This window comes from Palaemon carinicauda, chromosome 15 (genome assembly GCF_036898095.1).
Source record: "Palaemon carinicauda isolate YSFRI2023 chromosome 15, ASM3689809v2, whole genome shotgun sequence".
Taxonomy (NCBI): Eukaryota; Metazoa; Arthropoda; class Malacostraca; order Decapoda; family Palaemonidae; genus Palaemon; species Palaemon carinicauda.
This window is the reverse complement of record NC_090739.1, coordinates 13,351,703-13,368,265: the sequence shown is the minus strand read 5'-3', so window position 1 is coordinate 13,368,265 and position 16,563 is coordinate 13,351,703. Positions and strand designations below refer to the sequence as shown.

General features: G+C 33.9%; 1 protein-coding gene across 1 annotated transcript in view; it reads right to left on the bottom strand.

Moving 5' to 3' along the window:
• Positions 1-9,745: 9,745 nt before the first annotated feature.
• The window catches only part of nrm (neuromusculin), a 97,343-nt gene continuing 90,525 nt past the window's right edge, over positions 9,746-16,563 (bottom strand). The window contains 3 exon segments of the mRNA XM_068388791.1: positions 9,746-9,883; positions 10,810-11,315; positions 12,035-12,901. Of these exon segments, the coding sequence (XP_068244892.1) occupies positions 10,812-11,315; positions 12,035-12,901 (1,371 nt within the window). The 3' untranslated portion in view covers positions 9,746-9,883; positions 10,810-10,811.

The following is a 16,563-nucleotide window of genomic DNA, read 5'->3' as shown; positions in this document are numbered from 1 at the left end:
GCAAGATGTAGCAATTCTGAACCGTTCTGTGAAATCCCATTGTATGTCTGTTATCCTAAGCATTGAAAACTTGGTATTATTTTTTACTTATCAATGGCAATGTGTCAAAGGAAGGTTTGAAAAAGTCACGGGGATAGTAGCTTCTCATTAATATAACCTAGAAAATTAAAATTTTTAGCTTACCTTAGTACCTACTGGAGTAGCATCTATATGGCAAAAAGGGTGTAAATGAAAATATACTATTGTAGATACGAGAGAATGTGGATGGAGAGTTTATTATGAAACAGTTGTGTGAGAAGGGAAAATATAGTCAGAGAATCTTAGACGTAAAGGGAAATCACTGATAGAGATTCATTTTGAAGGATCCTAAAGATGCATGGTGTAGGTAATTACAGTATAGTGCTTTATAGTTTTAATACTGACAGTGAAGTGTGTTATAGTGTGTAGACGGAATAGTGACTGGTTTGATATAAAATTGGGTATGAGATAAGGGTATGTTATTTCGCCTTGATTATTTGATAATCGTTGCGAATGGATTGATACGTTAATCTGAGAAAGGATGGGAGATGGAAGCTCATAAGTGTTATATTTGATAGAGTCGTGAATAAAGTAAGATGATGATGCTGGTGTTTTTAGATTATATAGTGTTGAATGAGGGTAGAGAATAGAAATTGTACGGAAGCCTTTGTTCGTTCGTTCGTTTGAGGTAGCCCAGAGCTTGTCTCCTGGCGGGAGCTCTTAGACTAAAAGTCATAGTTCCCACAAGGAAGTGTTCGTAAAAAGAAAGTGACTGTGAGCAAGAGTAAGATTATTAGAGTAAAAGGAAAATAGGAAGCACTGCTTGTTAATATTAATGATGGTACAACCGCCTTTCTTGTTTTACAAAGTTATTTGCTCTCCAGTGTAACAGATGAAAAGAGTTTTTTAAAGTTGTGTGAGAAAGAGCATTTGAGTCTACTATACTTTGCGTTTGAGAAATGTTAAGGTAAATGGGAATGAGAGATGGGAGAAAAGTTGAAATAGTTGCTCTGATATTTCCTTGTACCCGTGTTTATTTTAAATAGAGATTGAAAGGGTGATAAATGCGGAACTGTTAGAATAAGAGGTAAGAAAGTCAAAGCATGGATTGGTGTGTGAGGAGGTTTTGTTATGGCCAGTACGTTGATTTGGAGTAAAATAAATGCATAATTCAGAAGCATTAAGAAGAAGAAAGGTAGCCTATAAGTAATTAAGAGAAGAAACACCATATGAATGAATATTTATTGAGAGAGAGATGCATCACGTGGTATAATTCTTTTTAGGTTCATATGAAAAACTAGTTACGTTGTATGACCAACTTTGGAAAGTAAACATGAACGGGGTTTGTTGAATGGGTAAAGTTATGGAAGCGAATGAGAAAGTTACTTTGAGGAGATACGATACATCGTTAAACTACGAATGTTAAAGGAAATTTTCACATGATTTATAATACAGTAGCATAACATTACATTAAAATTATTGTGTATCGTAGGACGATAGGGTGAATGAATAAAGTTCAGTAAGAATGGTTTTATAAGGTTTAATGGTACGAATCATTTGAAATATGCTGTATACCAAAGCAAAAACGTACATGAATTTTCTCGCAAAAAGGAAAAATAAATAAATCAAATAGTTTTACTTCAGCAGGCAAATCAAAATGTATAACTTGATATATAAAATAGATTCTTATTATTTGCTCGAATAAAGGGAAACTAATAACGGATAAATGAAAAGGTTAGGAAATAAACATAGAGGCAAAAATTAATGGTAAAGTCAAGGACTATTATAAAGTTTAGAAATGTTGCGAAAAGGTACCTTTGACTCTCTCTCTCTCTCTCTCTCTCTCTCTCTCTCTCTCTCTCTCTCTCTAAAGAACGTTAACAATGCTGTCATAGGCAGATTATCTGATCCAACTATTATAAACACAGGCAAGTTAAAATGGACAAAAATAGAACCTGTCAGCAGCAGACGCAGGTAAAAGCAAGCTTACCGGAAAAAAAAAAAAATCTCGCTCGCGCAAACAGCAATTTTATAAGCAGGGACAGAAGCCGGCATAGAGCGGTTCCGGACCGGACCATCCACAATTAACTAACTTGGCCTAATTAAAAGGTGCAATAGATGAGAGAATCTCTCTCTCTCTCTCTCTCTCTCTCTCTCTCTCTCTCGGCGTCAATGACCTTAAATGTCAGGATGCCAGATAACTCCTCTCTCTCTCTCTCTCTCTCTCTCTCTCTCTCTCTCGGCGTCAATGACCTTAGATGCCAGGATGCCAGATAACTCATAATCAATCATCTCTCTCTCTCTCTCTCTGGCGTCAATGACCTTAGATGTCAGGATGCCAGATAACTCATAATCTCTCTCTCTCTCTCTCTCTCTCTCTCTCTCTCTCTCCGGTGTCAATGACCTTAAATGTCAGGATGCCAGAGAACTCATCATCAATCTCTGTCTCTGTCTCTGTCTCTCTCTCTCTCTTCGGCGTCAATGACCTTAAATGTCAAGATGCCAGATAACTCATCTCTCTCTCTCTCTCTCTCTCTCTCTCTCTCTCTCTCCTCTCTCTCTCTCTCTCTCTCTCTCTCTCCGGTGTCAATGACCTTAGATGTCAGGATGCCAGATAACTCATAATTCTCTCTCTCTCTCTCTCTCTCTCTCTCTCTCTCTCTCTCTCTCTCTCTCTCTCTCACATCTGTGTGGTTTATTTTAAAAATGAAATCACATTGTAGACTTAAAACCCTGAATCATCAAATATTCCCCTTATTAAAGAGGAAGGTTAATCATGACTTTTGACAAGTTCACGAACACCCTTTCTTTTGTTTTCTGTGAGTTACACTTAGTCATCTATATTAGTTTGAAATAATACTTTTTATTTCATAAAGATTTCAAGTTTCAGTGATTTTGCAAGTATATCTGCAATATTGTAAATGCCTTTAATTTTTTTTGTCTGTGATTTCAGTAAGATTTTGTTTCAGTGATTTTGCAAGCATATATGCAATATTGTAAATTCCTTTATTATATTTTGTCTTTGTGATTTCAGTAAGATTTTGTTCCAGTAATTTTGCAAGCATATATGCAATATTGTAAATTCCTTTTTTTTTGGGGGGGGGGTCTTTGGGATTGCATGCAAGAGCTGGAAAAATTTAAACAAACTTTTTTTTTATCTTACAGTTGAAACTGGAAACTTTTCCCGACAGCCTTGCCAATGAAGTAAAATTTTGCTGATTTTTTTCTTTTTTCTATTTTAAACGTGTATAGGTCTACCATCTTGATGGTTATTACATCTTTTTCTTAATCTGTCAAAGTCAGTCTGCAGCAGTATGTGCAAATTCCAAGAAATTCATAGGAATGCGTGTATTTTAATTTGCCCCAATTGCATTTAATGTGTGTAACTTTGTTCTGCCACTTTATTGTTAAAAAGTAGAAGAAACTTTCGCTTTTCAATTTAGATTTTCAACCCAGTTGTTGAAGACTTAGGGAGGTAGTCGTACTCTCTTCATTTATATGGAACTAAACAAAACTTCAGTAATGTCTGAGTGCTATATACATACATACACACATATACAGTCTATAATGTATGCCTTTCTGAATGGAGATATCTTAATGGTTTGTGTATCGCCATGATTATAAAAGCTGTACTAATCAGGACTACCCATATTAGGTTAGTTTCCTGTGAGAGAACATATGAACATCTCCCACCATCCCCAATCCAAATTTCGCCAGCGTGGTGATAAAAACTGGTCTAATACCAGACATGAATAAAGACATGTCTGAGGTCCTTGTCCTGCAGTGGACCAGAAGGGCTACATTTATTGTATTTACTGTATATATTTCGAATATGCTTTCAATAGGATTAACACTTGTGACTGTTGATTGTGTATGTTGAAGTGAACATGAATATCCTTTCGTAAATATTTATGTCAAAATAGTCACAATTTCCTTTTCTCTTGGTTTATATTTGTTGTTAGAATATGTATATATTGCAATAGATTCTTCTCTTATAAAAGCACATCCACATATTAAAAAGTTCTCTATAAAATATTAACAACAATAACAAACAAAACTATGAAAAAGTCACCAGGGAATCTGTCATGAAATAAAACATCTTCGCCGACAGTGTCATTTTTTTTATTCATTTTTACAGAAAATATCAATCGTTGCCAATTCAAGTTGAAAAGCTGACTGACCAAAAAGCACAAATAAAAACAAACATTGTTTTAGGAAGCTAAAACGTGGAAAACAATCTTTATTTTTTTGTAATGTTCAGTTTCAAGAGACGATGGGATTTCTTAAATGTAAAATTTAATCAAGTTTTATTCCGCCTTCGAAACAACCGGCTAACTCTCCGCTTTCAACTTAGTGGCCCTTATCAATCTATCATCATCATCATCATTATTATTATTTACTGACTGTAATTTGTACAAACATAACAATCCCTGCTTTCTACATTAACTATAAAATGACTAGCTATAGTGAATGGTTCGTGTGTTGATAAAAAAACACCATTTCAGCTTCCAAGCCAAAAGTGTAAGATTTTCAGGTTTTTCTTTTGTGTTTTCTCATTTTTCTTTCACAGTCATAAAAAGACTGAAAATAGGAATTTACGGTCAATCTCTAATGATTGTAACACAAAACAGATTCATTATTATTTTCATCGCTTAATGCGTGTCCATTTACTCAGAAAGAAATTATTTTTGTATTCACTACAGCAATCTGCACTGTAAATATTTCTGAATTGTTAAATCTGAATTTAGGGTTAGGCAAAGCACATTAGCAGTAATGCTCTTAACAAAAGGAAAATTAAAAAATGGTGGGAGGAAATGGAAATTATTTTTTTTTTCATCAAATGGTCAGAAGTATTTGTGCTTAAAATGACTTAGATGAAAATTCAGTGAAACAAATGTATTATCATCGTTTCCGGCTAAATATATTTCCATGGGAATTTGCTGATTTTAGCACTTAAAAAAAATTCATTAGCAAGGAGAAATAAAAAAAAACTTAATATAAGGTGCATATAAAAAAACAAAAAAGCGAATATTTAAAGCAAAATGTTCGTGTTATAAATGTACAGTGCTTTTCTTTATACATTTTACAAACGATGGATAGTTTTTCCCTCGGGTTTGAAACCATATCTCCAACAAAAAAAAAAAAAAACTCTCATTGGAAGTTTTATGACTGTTCAATAATCTGACCTTTTAACGCCACTAAAAATGTCCCGAGTCCCACAATCACGCAACTATACAGAAAAAATCCTTACACAAATAATGATAGACGTACATACATGTATTTTAAGTATATTATTCATCCTTTTATACAATTAACACTGGACAAAATTTAACAAATGTGATATACAACTGCCTTATTAATACAAGAGTATGTTTTCAACATTATCAACATTGACTGAAAGAGCAGACCTCTAAATATTTCATCTTTCACTTTTACAATATCTAGTAAGAAAAATAATTTCTTTTCTTTTTCAAGTCGAACATTTATAGAAATGCTTAAATTCTCCTATGTATTATATATATCTCTATTTATATATCTAGGTCAGTGAGAGGATACACGAACCTCCAACTAAAGAGGATAGAATAAAAAAAAATTGATGATGATGGCGGCATCTTATCTTTCGAGATTTCTTGTTCATTTTCCACGTTTTTAATACATATAAACATACATCTCGGGAATAATTCAGAGGTATATCATATTCAGACATTACTGTGTATAAAATTCAGTGCACGAAACGATTTCATGAAACTCAAGTCTCATTTTAGATTTTACACTGTAGCAAAAAAATTAGAAGCGGCAAAACAGGGCACAGTTTTTATTATATGCAAAAAAAATCTGTGAAAGAAATGACCTAATATCGGCTTAAAACTCATTTAAACTTTTTTTTTTAATAGTTATTTTACTATAATTACTTCAGTAGACAAGTTACTGCATTCTACGGCCAGAAAACTGTTATCACAAAAGGGGTCACAAGTCTATATACAGAATACTTCTTTTTATTAATATTATTATTATAATTATTATCATCATCATCATCAATACAACAGAAATATATTTCTTATTAAAGATCTAGTGCTATTAAAATCTAAAACACAGTTCTCAATGAAAAAAATAATAATGATTTCTATTTTCTCCATCTCCTTGGAAATATGAAGATTGTGCAACTTTTTTGTTTTTATTATTTTTTGTTCTTCCTAATGCTTAAAATCTTTATAGCTACACTCACAATTAATAATTGTTAATCCATAATATACGGTTTGTCTATACATTAGGCACCTTTTTATATTTTTTCATATTTACCTTATATGCTAACTAGACACATTTAACGTACCTATAAAGTGACCTAAAAAGATCTTGTGAACTACATCGGTGTATTTTATGTACAAAGCTTTGGCATTACTGCGCTTCTTCTTTTTTTTAAAGTTTTATACTGGATCTTATAGTTAAATATATAATCTTGACTCAGGGAGAGCAATTTTTCTCTCTCTCTGCTTCCACTGACACAAAGCGAAATGGGATCAAAGACTTTTTTTTTTAGTGCCTTGACGAATGCTAACAATTTTACTATGAAAGGGCCAGGTCTGTTAGCTTCCGAGTTTACATCATACGAACGTAGAAAAGAAATAAATCTTCTCTTGAATGGCTATAACAGTATAAACACACACACCGCTACGATAACTATGCCTTTCTTATTTTCTATCATATAGAAGCAAGACAGTGCGCGCACGGTTATCAGATGATGTAAACACGAAAGTTGTTTTTTTCTTGTTTCTCTTCTTTGTATGGAGGGAATAAGTTACTAGAGAAAAACCAGAGTTAATTAATCAATCATAGAACTATATTCTTCCACTCGTGTCCGAAATAACGAAGGGACGTAATTCAGACGCCCTTCGCTATTTCTTACCCATATTGCACCTTTTTTATTTTTAATCCAGTGTAAGGCACAACCATTTAATCACCAATTGGAAGAAGCTTTTTTTTCCAAATATTTTAAAGACTTTCCTTTTTTTAAAAAAAAATCATCGTTAGCATTCTCAAGGGTGACATCATCAATTATAAACACCCCCTAGTTGACCTCAACCATTTCTGTCAAGTAATTTCGCCCTTTTGCCACCAGTTTATAAAAGCCATTTTACCGTAGTGCAGGCTTGGTGTAAATGAGTTAACTTTACTTCCAGACACTTATAGTAAAATCTGGCTATCATAAACGCGAGGCTTTTTTTTATCTTCTGACAAAAGGAAACATATGAGTGACACAGAAGAGAATTGTCAACTCCCCATTAGTAATTAAAAGCGATTTACTTTTAGAGTAATGAGGGTTAAGACACTCTTCCACTTTCTTGATCCCAAATGGTCATTGACGTAGTATTGGATCTTTGGCTCTTAAATAAATATTGGATTTCTCTTCACTTTTTCCTTCAAGGACCTCAAATTACTAGTTCCTAGAAGAATCGAGGTAAGGATAACAGTTAATAAGTTAACTGCAATTGGATGCAATAACTATGCTGGGTTGTTTACTGTTTACAACGATTACTCATGTTGGCCATTACGAACTAATGTAACGCTAACTGCCCTCTTATTCTAAGGGTGTATTTTATTCTTTATATATATGGCAAAACAGGTCTTTCACCTTAAGTTTTGATAGATAACCAAAGAGATGACCTTTTTTTCATATTCCCGTGTCGCAAAGATAAGAGCAATTTTAATAATTTTGAAGTATGTTGTCCAAAATCCGAATGATTTTCTGGCACCAAAGAGGAATTTTCTTAAAGCAATTAAACCATTATTTCTAAAGAGCACAGTTGTTATCATACGGATGAATATAGTGACTTTCCTTACAAAGGAAAAGAATGGTGAAAAAATCCGTCGATATCAATATTCTTAAACTTTATAAACGAAATGCCAAAATGCTACATAGATTGTCTGTGTGAAGTGCATCCAGCACAAGAGCATATAAACCTTGCATGCCATTGTTGGCAGCTCATAAACCAGCTTTAAATGCTGGTGGCTAAATGCACTACTCAAAGCCAACCATGAGGCATCCTTGTTACATTATTGTTTTAGGCCAGCCCGAGACATGATACAGTGCCTGTAAACAACTAATTTTTTTCCATATTTTATTTAGTAAACAACTCATTTGAAATGAATGGTCCAACAAAGCGATCAAACGTTGGAAGCAGTTTAAGTCTGCCTGTGTTTCTTGCTGGACCGGAAATATTATCACTCGAAGAATTTCTCAAATTTTATAAATTTATATATAATATAATATATATGTCTTTGAAATGGCATCAGCTACATTGCATCCAGAGCTAGGAAATGGCTTTACTGAGAATAAAGAGTTGATCTAGATTTCTAAGATAGAAATGAATACTTAGAAAGGAGCCTACAGGTCATCCAATCATCACAAGTGGCTTAAATTTCACCAATATTAGAAAATAAAACGGCCTCTGATTCGTTAACTGTTCCGCACGAAAGTAGCTGATGTCATTACAATTGTCTCCAGTACATGAACACACACATCCTTTATTTACAAATGTCTATGGAAGAACAACACTGTTCAAAAATTATTTTTTATCAATAGGATATAGGATGACACAGAGTAGGATGGTTAGAATAGGATTCACCAGCATCCTTAAGCCCCTAAACCTCCACATCGTGTCTAAAAAGTCTTTCTATAAAGTTTTTGAGTTCTTGAATAAAAGTCTTTTCTCACAGATCACTGGTATTCTGGTAAGGTATTGAGTTAATGAAGTTCCCCCATTTCACTCGACGATGAAAATATCAGTTTTTATCCCTCTTAAAGATTCATATTAAAGCATCAACGTAACTATCTTACACTATGTAGAAATTAATAAATAAATAGACAGCCTCTATTGTTACACCAAAAAAAGTCAACATTCACTTTTTTTAACTATGATCAAGAGCTAAAACACAGCATCCTCAGTCCCCCTTTATACATGCCTCACTGAGAGCAGATTGCAGGGAGCGTTTGGGGAAAAAATATTCAAGACATCATTTCATTCTGACTTGGCCTTTCAACGTCTCCTAAGCCTTCGTTATCTGTCGGTGTCTATTTTGACGTTCCTTCCTTTCCGTACTTTTTAATGGATGGTGAACTGAAAATCATCACTGAGCCTGATTTGAAAATTCCAATTGAAAACATGTTTATCATTTCAAGCATTTATATATTTTGATTATGAAAAGGGTTCACAAAGATATATGTATATTATATACACATATATACAGCAAATACACATGCTCTACCTAGTCAGAGAACATAGTGTTCATATTATGTACAATAGTTATGTGGGGGTATTGTGGTGATACCGATATAAAAATGTATTAATTAATTCTAGCACTCTACTTAAATGCTAACATTTCAGCAGTCACCCTATAAGATCTTTAATGGCCTGAACTCATACTTCTTCCACTTCTACAGATCTTACTGTACGGACTGGTTATTTGGTTTTCCTCTTAGTATAAAAAGGTCTTAAAATATACTATATAACAATTATTTGCCAGTCACCAGAAGATTTACAGTTCGATAAACATTCCTATCAGGCTCACATGATTCCACTTTTCAGTCATTCTATTACTTTTACTTAATCTTGCTGTTCGTTCATAACCGTCTTCCTCTTCTGTACTGAAGAGGAAAGCATTCGGGTTCTCTTCTGAAGTCTTGTCATCACTGTTTCTTCCTGGGGGGTCGGACGGGTATTCCCTGCATCTCAGCTTCCTTTTCGGCCTTCTTCTCCTGAGCATTTGTGACGGAGGCTGCTTTGTAAGGGATGGGACCGTACGTGTATGTTGAGTAATCCACGTCGGCATACTCGAGGTCACCACCTCCTAAGGCAGTCAGGAACGGCTGCAAGAAAATGGGTTAAGATGAGCCGTTGTGTTCTAGAAAACATTGACTAGATAGGGTTCGCTAAGATGGACTGTGACGTTCAAAATAATTATAATCGGGATGAAGTGTCTTGTTAGAGAGGGCTAAGTAGGGTTGGATGAGATGAGGTGTGATGTTCAAAATAATTATAATCAGGTTAGAGTGTTTTATTCGATAGGGCTAGGTAGGGTTGGAGATGGGCGGTGACGTTCAAAATAATTATAATTGGACGTTCAAAATAATTATAATTGGGATAAAGTGTTTTGTTCGAGAGGGCTCGGTAGGAATGGCTAAGATGGGCTGTGACGTTCAAAATAATTAATAGTCGACGTTATAGTGTCTTGTTCAAGATGGCTACGTAGGATTGGCTAGGATGTGCTGTGACGTTCAAAATTATTATAATCAGGTTAGTGTCTTGTTTGAGAAGAATGATGATCTGTTTGTTAGGAGTGTTAAAACTATGGTAAAAACCTGTGTTCTTTAAGAAGGAATTTCATCATTGTTTAAAGTTGCTTAAGATAACTATCAATAGAAAAGTATGAAGTGATGTTCAGTAGGTATAAAATTAAAATAGTTTCTGAAACAGCAGATGGGGGAATTGTAATTTAAGTATTCTATTCAAATGCCAAGTTCCATTTACCAAATATTGTCAAGCTTGTATCCATATTTGACAAATTCATTGAGATAATGTTGTTAACAAACTCCTTAACCAAATTATAAAAAAAAATGAATGAGGCAGTTTGAATAGAAATAAAGCTTTGACAATAGCAAGTGAATTATTTGGTAAAAATATAGGCTTTAACAGGGCAGGTCCTGTTGGAAATTATGGATACTTAAGTAATTTCTTATCCTCACTCGCATCGCTTCTCAGTAAAAGCCAGTATATGATATGTCAGAAAACTCACCTTTAGACGTCGATCTCTTGCCCTACGATAGGACCATTGAATTGTAGGATGGCGTACTCTGTGTTGAGATCTCTCCTATAGGTGTTAGGATGGCCATTACGTGATAAGGTTAAGTCAGCGTAAACAACGCCAGGGGTATATTTTGGCAAGTGTGACTGGCTGTTAACGGGTTGAGGATATGACGTGACAGGATGGTTACTTGGATATGATGTGGCAGGATGTGATTTGGTATTAGGGTATGATGTGGCAGGATGTGACTGGCTATCCACTGGATGTGGATAGGTTGATGAAGAATAGGACTGCCTTGAAGATGTGTTATGATATGATGGGGGCTGCTGATTTAGAGATGAAGATGAGGGATACTGTTTATACATAGATGGATTTCTTTGGTAATGTGGCTGGTACTGTGGTTGGTATGGGTAAGAGGATGGAGAGGAGGATGATGAAGAGGAACTAGGCGTAGGATTCTGATGCTGGGCAGACCCGTAGTTGGCTGTCTTTCGGTTCTGTAAACAGACCACAAAACGCATCCACGGGTTAGTTTGTTAGTCACACAAGACTGTAAACCTGGGTTTCATTAGATTATGATACAAATGTACAATTTGTTAGATTTCAAAGCAGACAAAACAAAATTTAGACTACTAACTTGAAATAGGCTAAAAACTTAAGTTTACTAGTCACTAAAAACTGAAAAAATGGTAAGGACTGTAATTAGGTACATTTAATTAGCAATTAAACTATGTAAGGTAAGAATGAAAATCAAATCAATATGTTAATTTAAATTCTGCATATTAATAGGTGTTTGGAAAACATCAAAATAAATACCATTCTTATTTCTACAAGGGGAGAAAAGAAATTTTGAGAAATCACTCACGGGGCACATAAACCAGTACGGTGGCAACATAGATGCCTGTATCCAGCTTATGATTTGTTGAAGATAGAAAAAAAGAAATAAGTAAGAGAAGAGTTATTAGAAACATTCAGCAATTCGTGAGCATTATGAAGTAACTGAAATAGAAAATGCTTCTGGCAATGACCTTCAGTGCTATAGATGACCCTGTTTTAATGGTTAATTACTGTAATGCAAATAGGGTGCACAGGACAATGAAAGGTAATGAACAGTGATCTATTTGTGTCAAGGAAAGTTTGGATGTGCTTCACTAAGCAGTGATAGGTCATGTACCATATATGATAAGCAAAACAAACAAAAGCAAACAAAACAAACCTCAGGCAATATTTGCGATTGAGCAAGTTTACTTTGGTCTTTGGTTGGCAGGGGTATATTTTGGTATGTGTGTTTTTTCCCATTTGCACCATTTCGAGGTGCTGGTGTAGGCATTGGTTCCATATTCCCTGTATCATCATCAGTCCGTTGATCTGAGGACTGTTCATAGCTGGAAACTTTACTGGCTTTACCAGGTCTAGGGATAAACTGGCTGGCCAAACCTTCTGAATAAACTGTATTACTGTTGGAATCTATCCGAGATGACGGTCTGGTTATCAGTGTCACTTTGGACGTTTGGCTTGACTCGAAAATCACAGTATTTTGTGCAGGCTGAGAAGTAACAGTGTGTTTTGTTTCTGAAGTGAAGTGAGTTGTTTGAGGGTCTTGGGAGGGGGTTTCATGTTTAGACTCCCTTAAGGGAGATGCTTGAGTCAAAGGCTCCTTTGATTGAACCGGTCTTACAGGTCTAGTTTTGTCAATCATTTGATGGTTCTCTTCATTGGGATCACTGGTTTTGGATTTTTTCTTGTGTCGTGGGAGTCTCATAGAAAAATAGGCTGCTGTTCTGGCTAAAGCACCTTTGGCCGTCTTTCCCGAGGAACTTCTCATTGAACCATATGACTCTGAATTCTGCCTTCTTAGTCTGTTGAATCCTTCATTCTTAATTTCCTCCATGTCATCCACATCTTGGTGGAAACTAACGTCTCTACGGGTTCTGTGTGTGTCTTTGTAGCCATCTTCTGTATTGGAGTGTTGAATGTTGAGGTCTCTCCGGCTTCGAGTTGAACCATAGCCTGATGAAGCCTGCTGACTAAGCTGACTGGGTGGCCTACTTCCTCCTCCCTGTGTTTGTCCCTCCAAGTTGTCCTGCTAACCACAATTGACTTACTAGCAGCATTTTCCTTCAGCAGAGTTTCAGTTATGGAGACAATTTTCAATCATATGATACCATTCACTAAAGTTGCCCATACGTGTTGTATGGATGACTTACATGAATGACTACATTTAAAGACATGTCCACATAACTGTAAGATACTCAACTGATGGAAATCACATACTCTATGGCACACAACAAATATGTTAGCAAGGAAAAGGCAGTAAAAGTGAGGTTCAAAGGATATGCAAATTATGTTGAAAGTATAACTTAAACACTTCTTTATTTATTTCTATAATCGTCTGGACTAATTTAGAATAACCTTGCCAAATATAACTTTTAAAGATGCGATTAATGCTTCACAACTAAACTTAATTTGTTGTATAACGTCAATTACACTTGTATGAAAATAATTACCGTCTACGATTTTAAAAAGAATGTTTTTTTTTTTTCCTAACTACAAGACTGGAAAGGTTGATAAAAACTCGAGAGTTGTTCCAGAAAATATCGTTTTAGCCATAGGCTTAGGTATAGCGCTAATAGTTCTGGATAAAATGAACTGGTAAAGCGTATGACCAAATTGGCAAACTACCGGTACTTTAAACTCATGTGTCAGCAAGTGACCTTTTGATATATAATATTTTTGAATCGTTAATGGTTCTAAATAATAGAATAATTCTCCATCATTATGGTTTCATAATTCAAACCTGTATACCTGCTTGTTTTAACTATTGCAACATTGTTGAAAATTTATATTAGTTTTTTGCAAAGGCTTCGTATGGAAGGTGCACACACCTCTTACACCAAACCCAAGTTTTGCCGCAAAATTAAGCGTCTATATCCCAGCAAAATGTTTCAATGTAGTTTTAACTTGAATTCTTGCACCAATAAGAGAGTGTCTACATCCCTTCAAAATATAATTATGTAGTCGGGGACTTGAAATGCAGTTCTTAAGATAAATTTGTTAAATTCGAATGTTTTAGTTGAGCGTATTTAACTGATGACCTCGTTAAGTGCCCGAACTTCGTTTTCGAGTGGTGACAGAGTTCTTAATTTTCGAGTTTTGACTTTTAACTTCTTTGTAGGCAATGTTTGATCCTGCGTTGTAAGCGATCTTTGAATATTATAGTTTTTATTTTATTTTTATTTTTAGAATGTTTTCCTCGAAGTTAATTATGATAAAGGTTCAAGATAATTGAGGTTGATTTATGGTTTTAATCTTATTTAGTTGAAGGTTTCAATCTGAATAATTTTTTGGGGGGAGGGTGTTGGTTTCAAGTATGTTTACCTCGAAGTTATTTATGTTAAGGGTTCAAGATTATTTCTGAGGTTGAATGAAGATATCAAAATTCTTATTTATTTGAAGGTTTTAATCTGATGACTAACTACTTAAGAAGTCGTTACAAAGGTTATGATCTGTTTTGTGATTGTCTTGTTTTTTTTTTAAGTTGGGGTTTGGAATTTTTAAAAGCTATTTTATTTTTTTTCGTTAAATTTAGCTTAGAGTTTGGGGTTTGAATTTTTTCAGAATTGTGACCAGTTTAAAAAGTTTGGGGTTTGAATTTTTTTCAGAATTGTGACCAGTTTAAAAAGAAAAAACAAAATTCTAGAATTTGCTTTGAAAATGGAGTTATATTTTCAAAAAATGAATACTTTTCAAGATATTGTAATGCGTAGATATTATAAATACTTTCCTTTTTGTTATAAATGTTTTTAGATGTTTTAATGTAATTTATATTTGTTTTTTTCCTTTTTGCATTTTTTGTTTACTACATTCCATTTATTTAAAGTAATTTTTTAATTTGTATGGAACTTATGAAATCAGTTCAAGTTTATCCTCATTGTATCTATAGATTTAACTTGTGATCACTATAACGAGTTTTATAAAGATAATGGTATGACATTTTATTCCCATTGGATTTATTTAATAGCTTCTTAGTTTTTAAATGATTTTTTACTAATTTCATCTTTTATCACACCTCTTAAACCATGTATTTAATAAAGTACTCTTTGTAATTATTCGTAGGCGTTGAAAACAAAACTCAATTCATAACCACTCGTAACCATTTAATCCTCCTTTTATTGAGCAGATAATACAATGTTTATTAAAAATAAAAATAGCCGCCAACTCCCACCAACCACAGGGCTTTCATAATATAATAGTTTTCTTTAGGAGTATTACAATATAGAAAGTTGATCAGCGTTCAAGCACCAGACTGAAATATCGACGAATGTTAAAATTTAAGTGTCCATTGGTAGTTTACTATTCTGAAGTATTTCTCGGTTTATCTATACCAGACGATGATAGTAATTGGTCTATTCACTTTACTGCAAATAAATAATAACAATCTTAAATATAGTCCATTATATTTTCTACATTAATTTCATTGACTGCATATACTCTGAACCACAAATAAATAATAAAATGAGTGCATTACAAACAAACAAATTACAATGGCTTGACAGGCTTTCTTCAAAATAACTATTGACTAACATCAAATAAAAAATGTACTTGGAAAGGGCTGTGCAAAAGTATGTGGCATGCATTAGTTTAACACAAAATTCTTGGGTCCTTGATTTTGATAAACTGGAAGGTCATGATAATGATATTAATGATGGAATAGGAAATATATTTTGCGTTAGTTTATTAAAAATATATCATGCTCAGCAACATAGTAAAATAACAACAAACCATAAATACTTGAATAATTGTATCAAATTATTACTCTATTTAATAGGAATACTAACTTAAAAATATAATTAATTATTAAAAATTAGAGAAGCGGAAAACATTAAACAGAATTTGGATGATGAGTAAGCAGTTTAGTAAAATAACAACAAACCATAAATACTTGAATAATTGTATCAAATTATTACTCTATTTAATAGGAATACTAACTTAAAAATATAATTAATTATTAAAAATTAGAGAAGCGGAAAACATTAAACAGAATTTGGATGATGAGTAAGCAGTTTAGAGAAATTGTGTAGTGTTCAGTAGTTAGAATTTTTCTTAACCACACCAAAGCTTCAGAGAAAAAAAAAGGCCAGAAAAGTTAACCTCAAGAAGTTGAATAATTTTCACTATAAGGATCAGTATGCGAGCTGAAATCAAAAGACAGAAAAGTTAACCTCAAGAAGTTGAAAAATTTTCACTATAAGGATCAGTATGCGAGCTGAAATCAAGAGCTACGACAATGCGATTTACCTCCAATCTATAACGCCAGTCAGATAAATTGGTAAACTAGGAGTTAACTTGAAGATTAAAGATCTTCAAGATGCTGTGCGAGGATATGTGACACAGCTATGAATGCCGGTTTCAGAATTGACAACAATATGCCAAGTAAAAACCAAGTTGATATCAAAATATATTTATCAGGTTCAGCACACTATAGCCACTAAAGTATAACAAAAATAATAATAACCGGCAAGTTTTCTACAATATAGATGAAGTATTCTGAGTACCGGCAAAATCTACTATGGTTTTCCAGAATCAATGTAGACGACAAGTTGAGAAACATTGCTATAGCCACGTTCAGCAATAATTACCAAAAAGTGAACAAGCAAGAAATATATGAAAACAGAGTGACAAGCAGTAATACATTACCAGAATGAAAATACAAGCGTCAGATATCTAAAACCAGAGTAAGAAGCT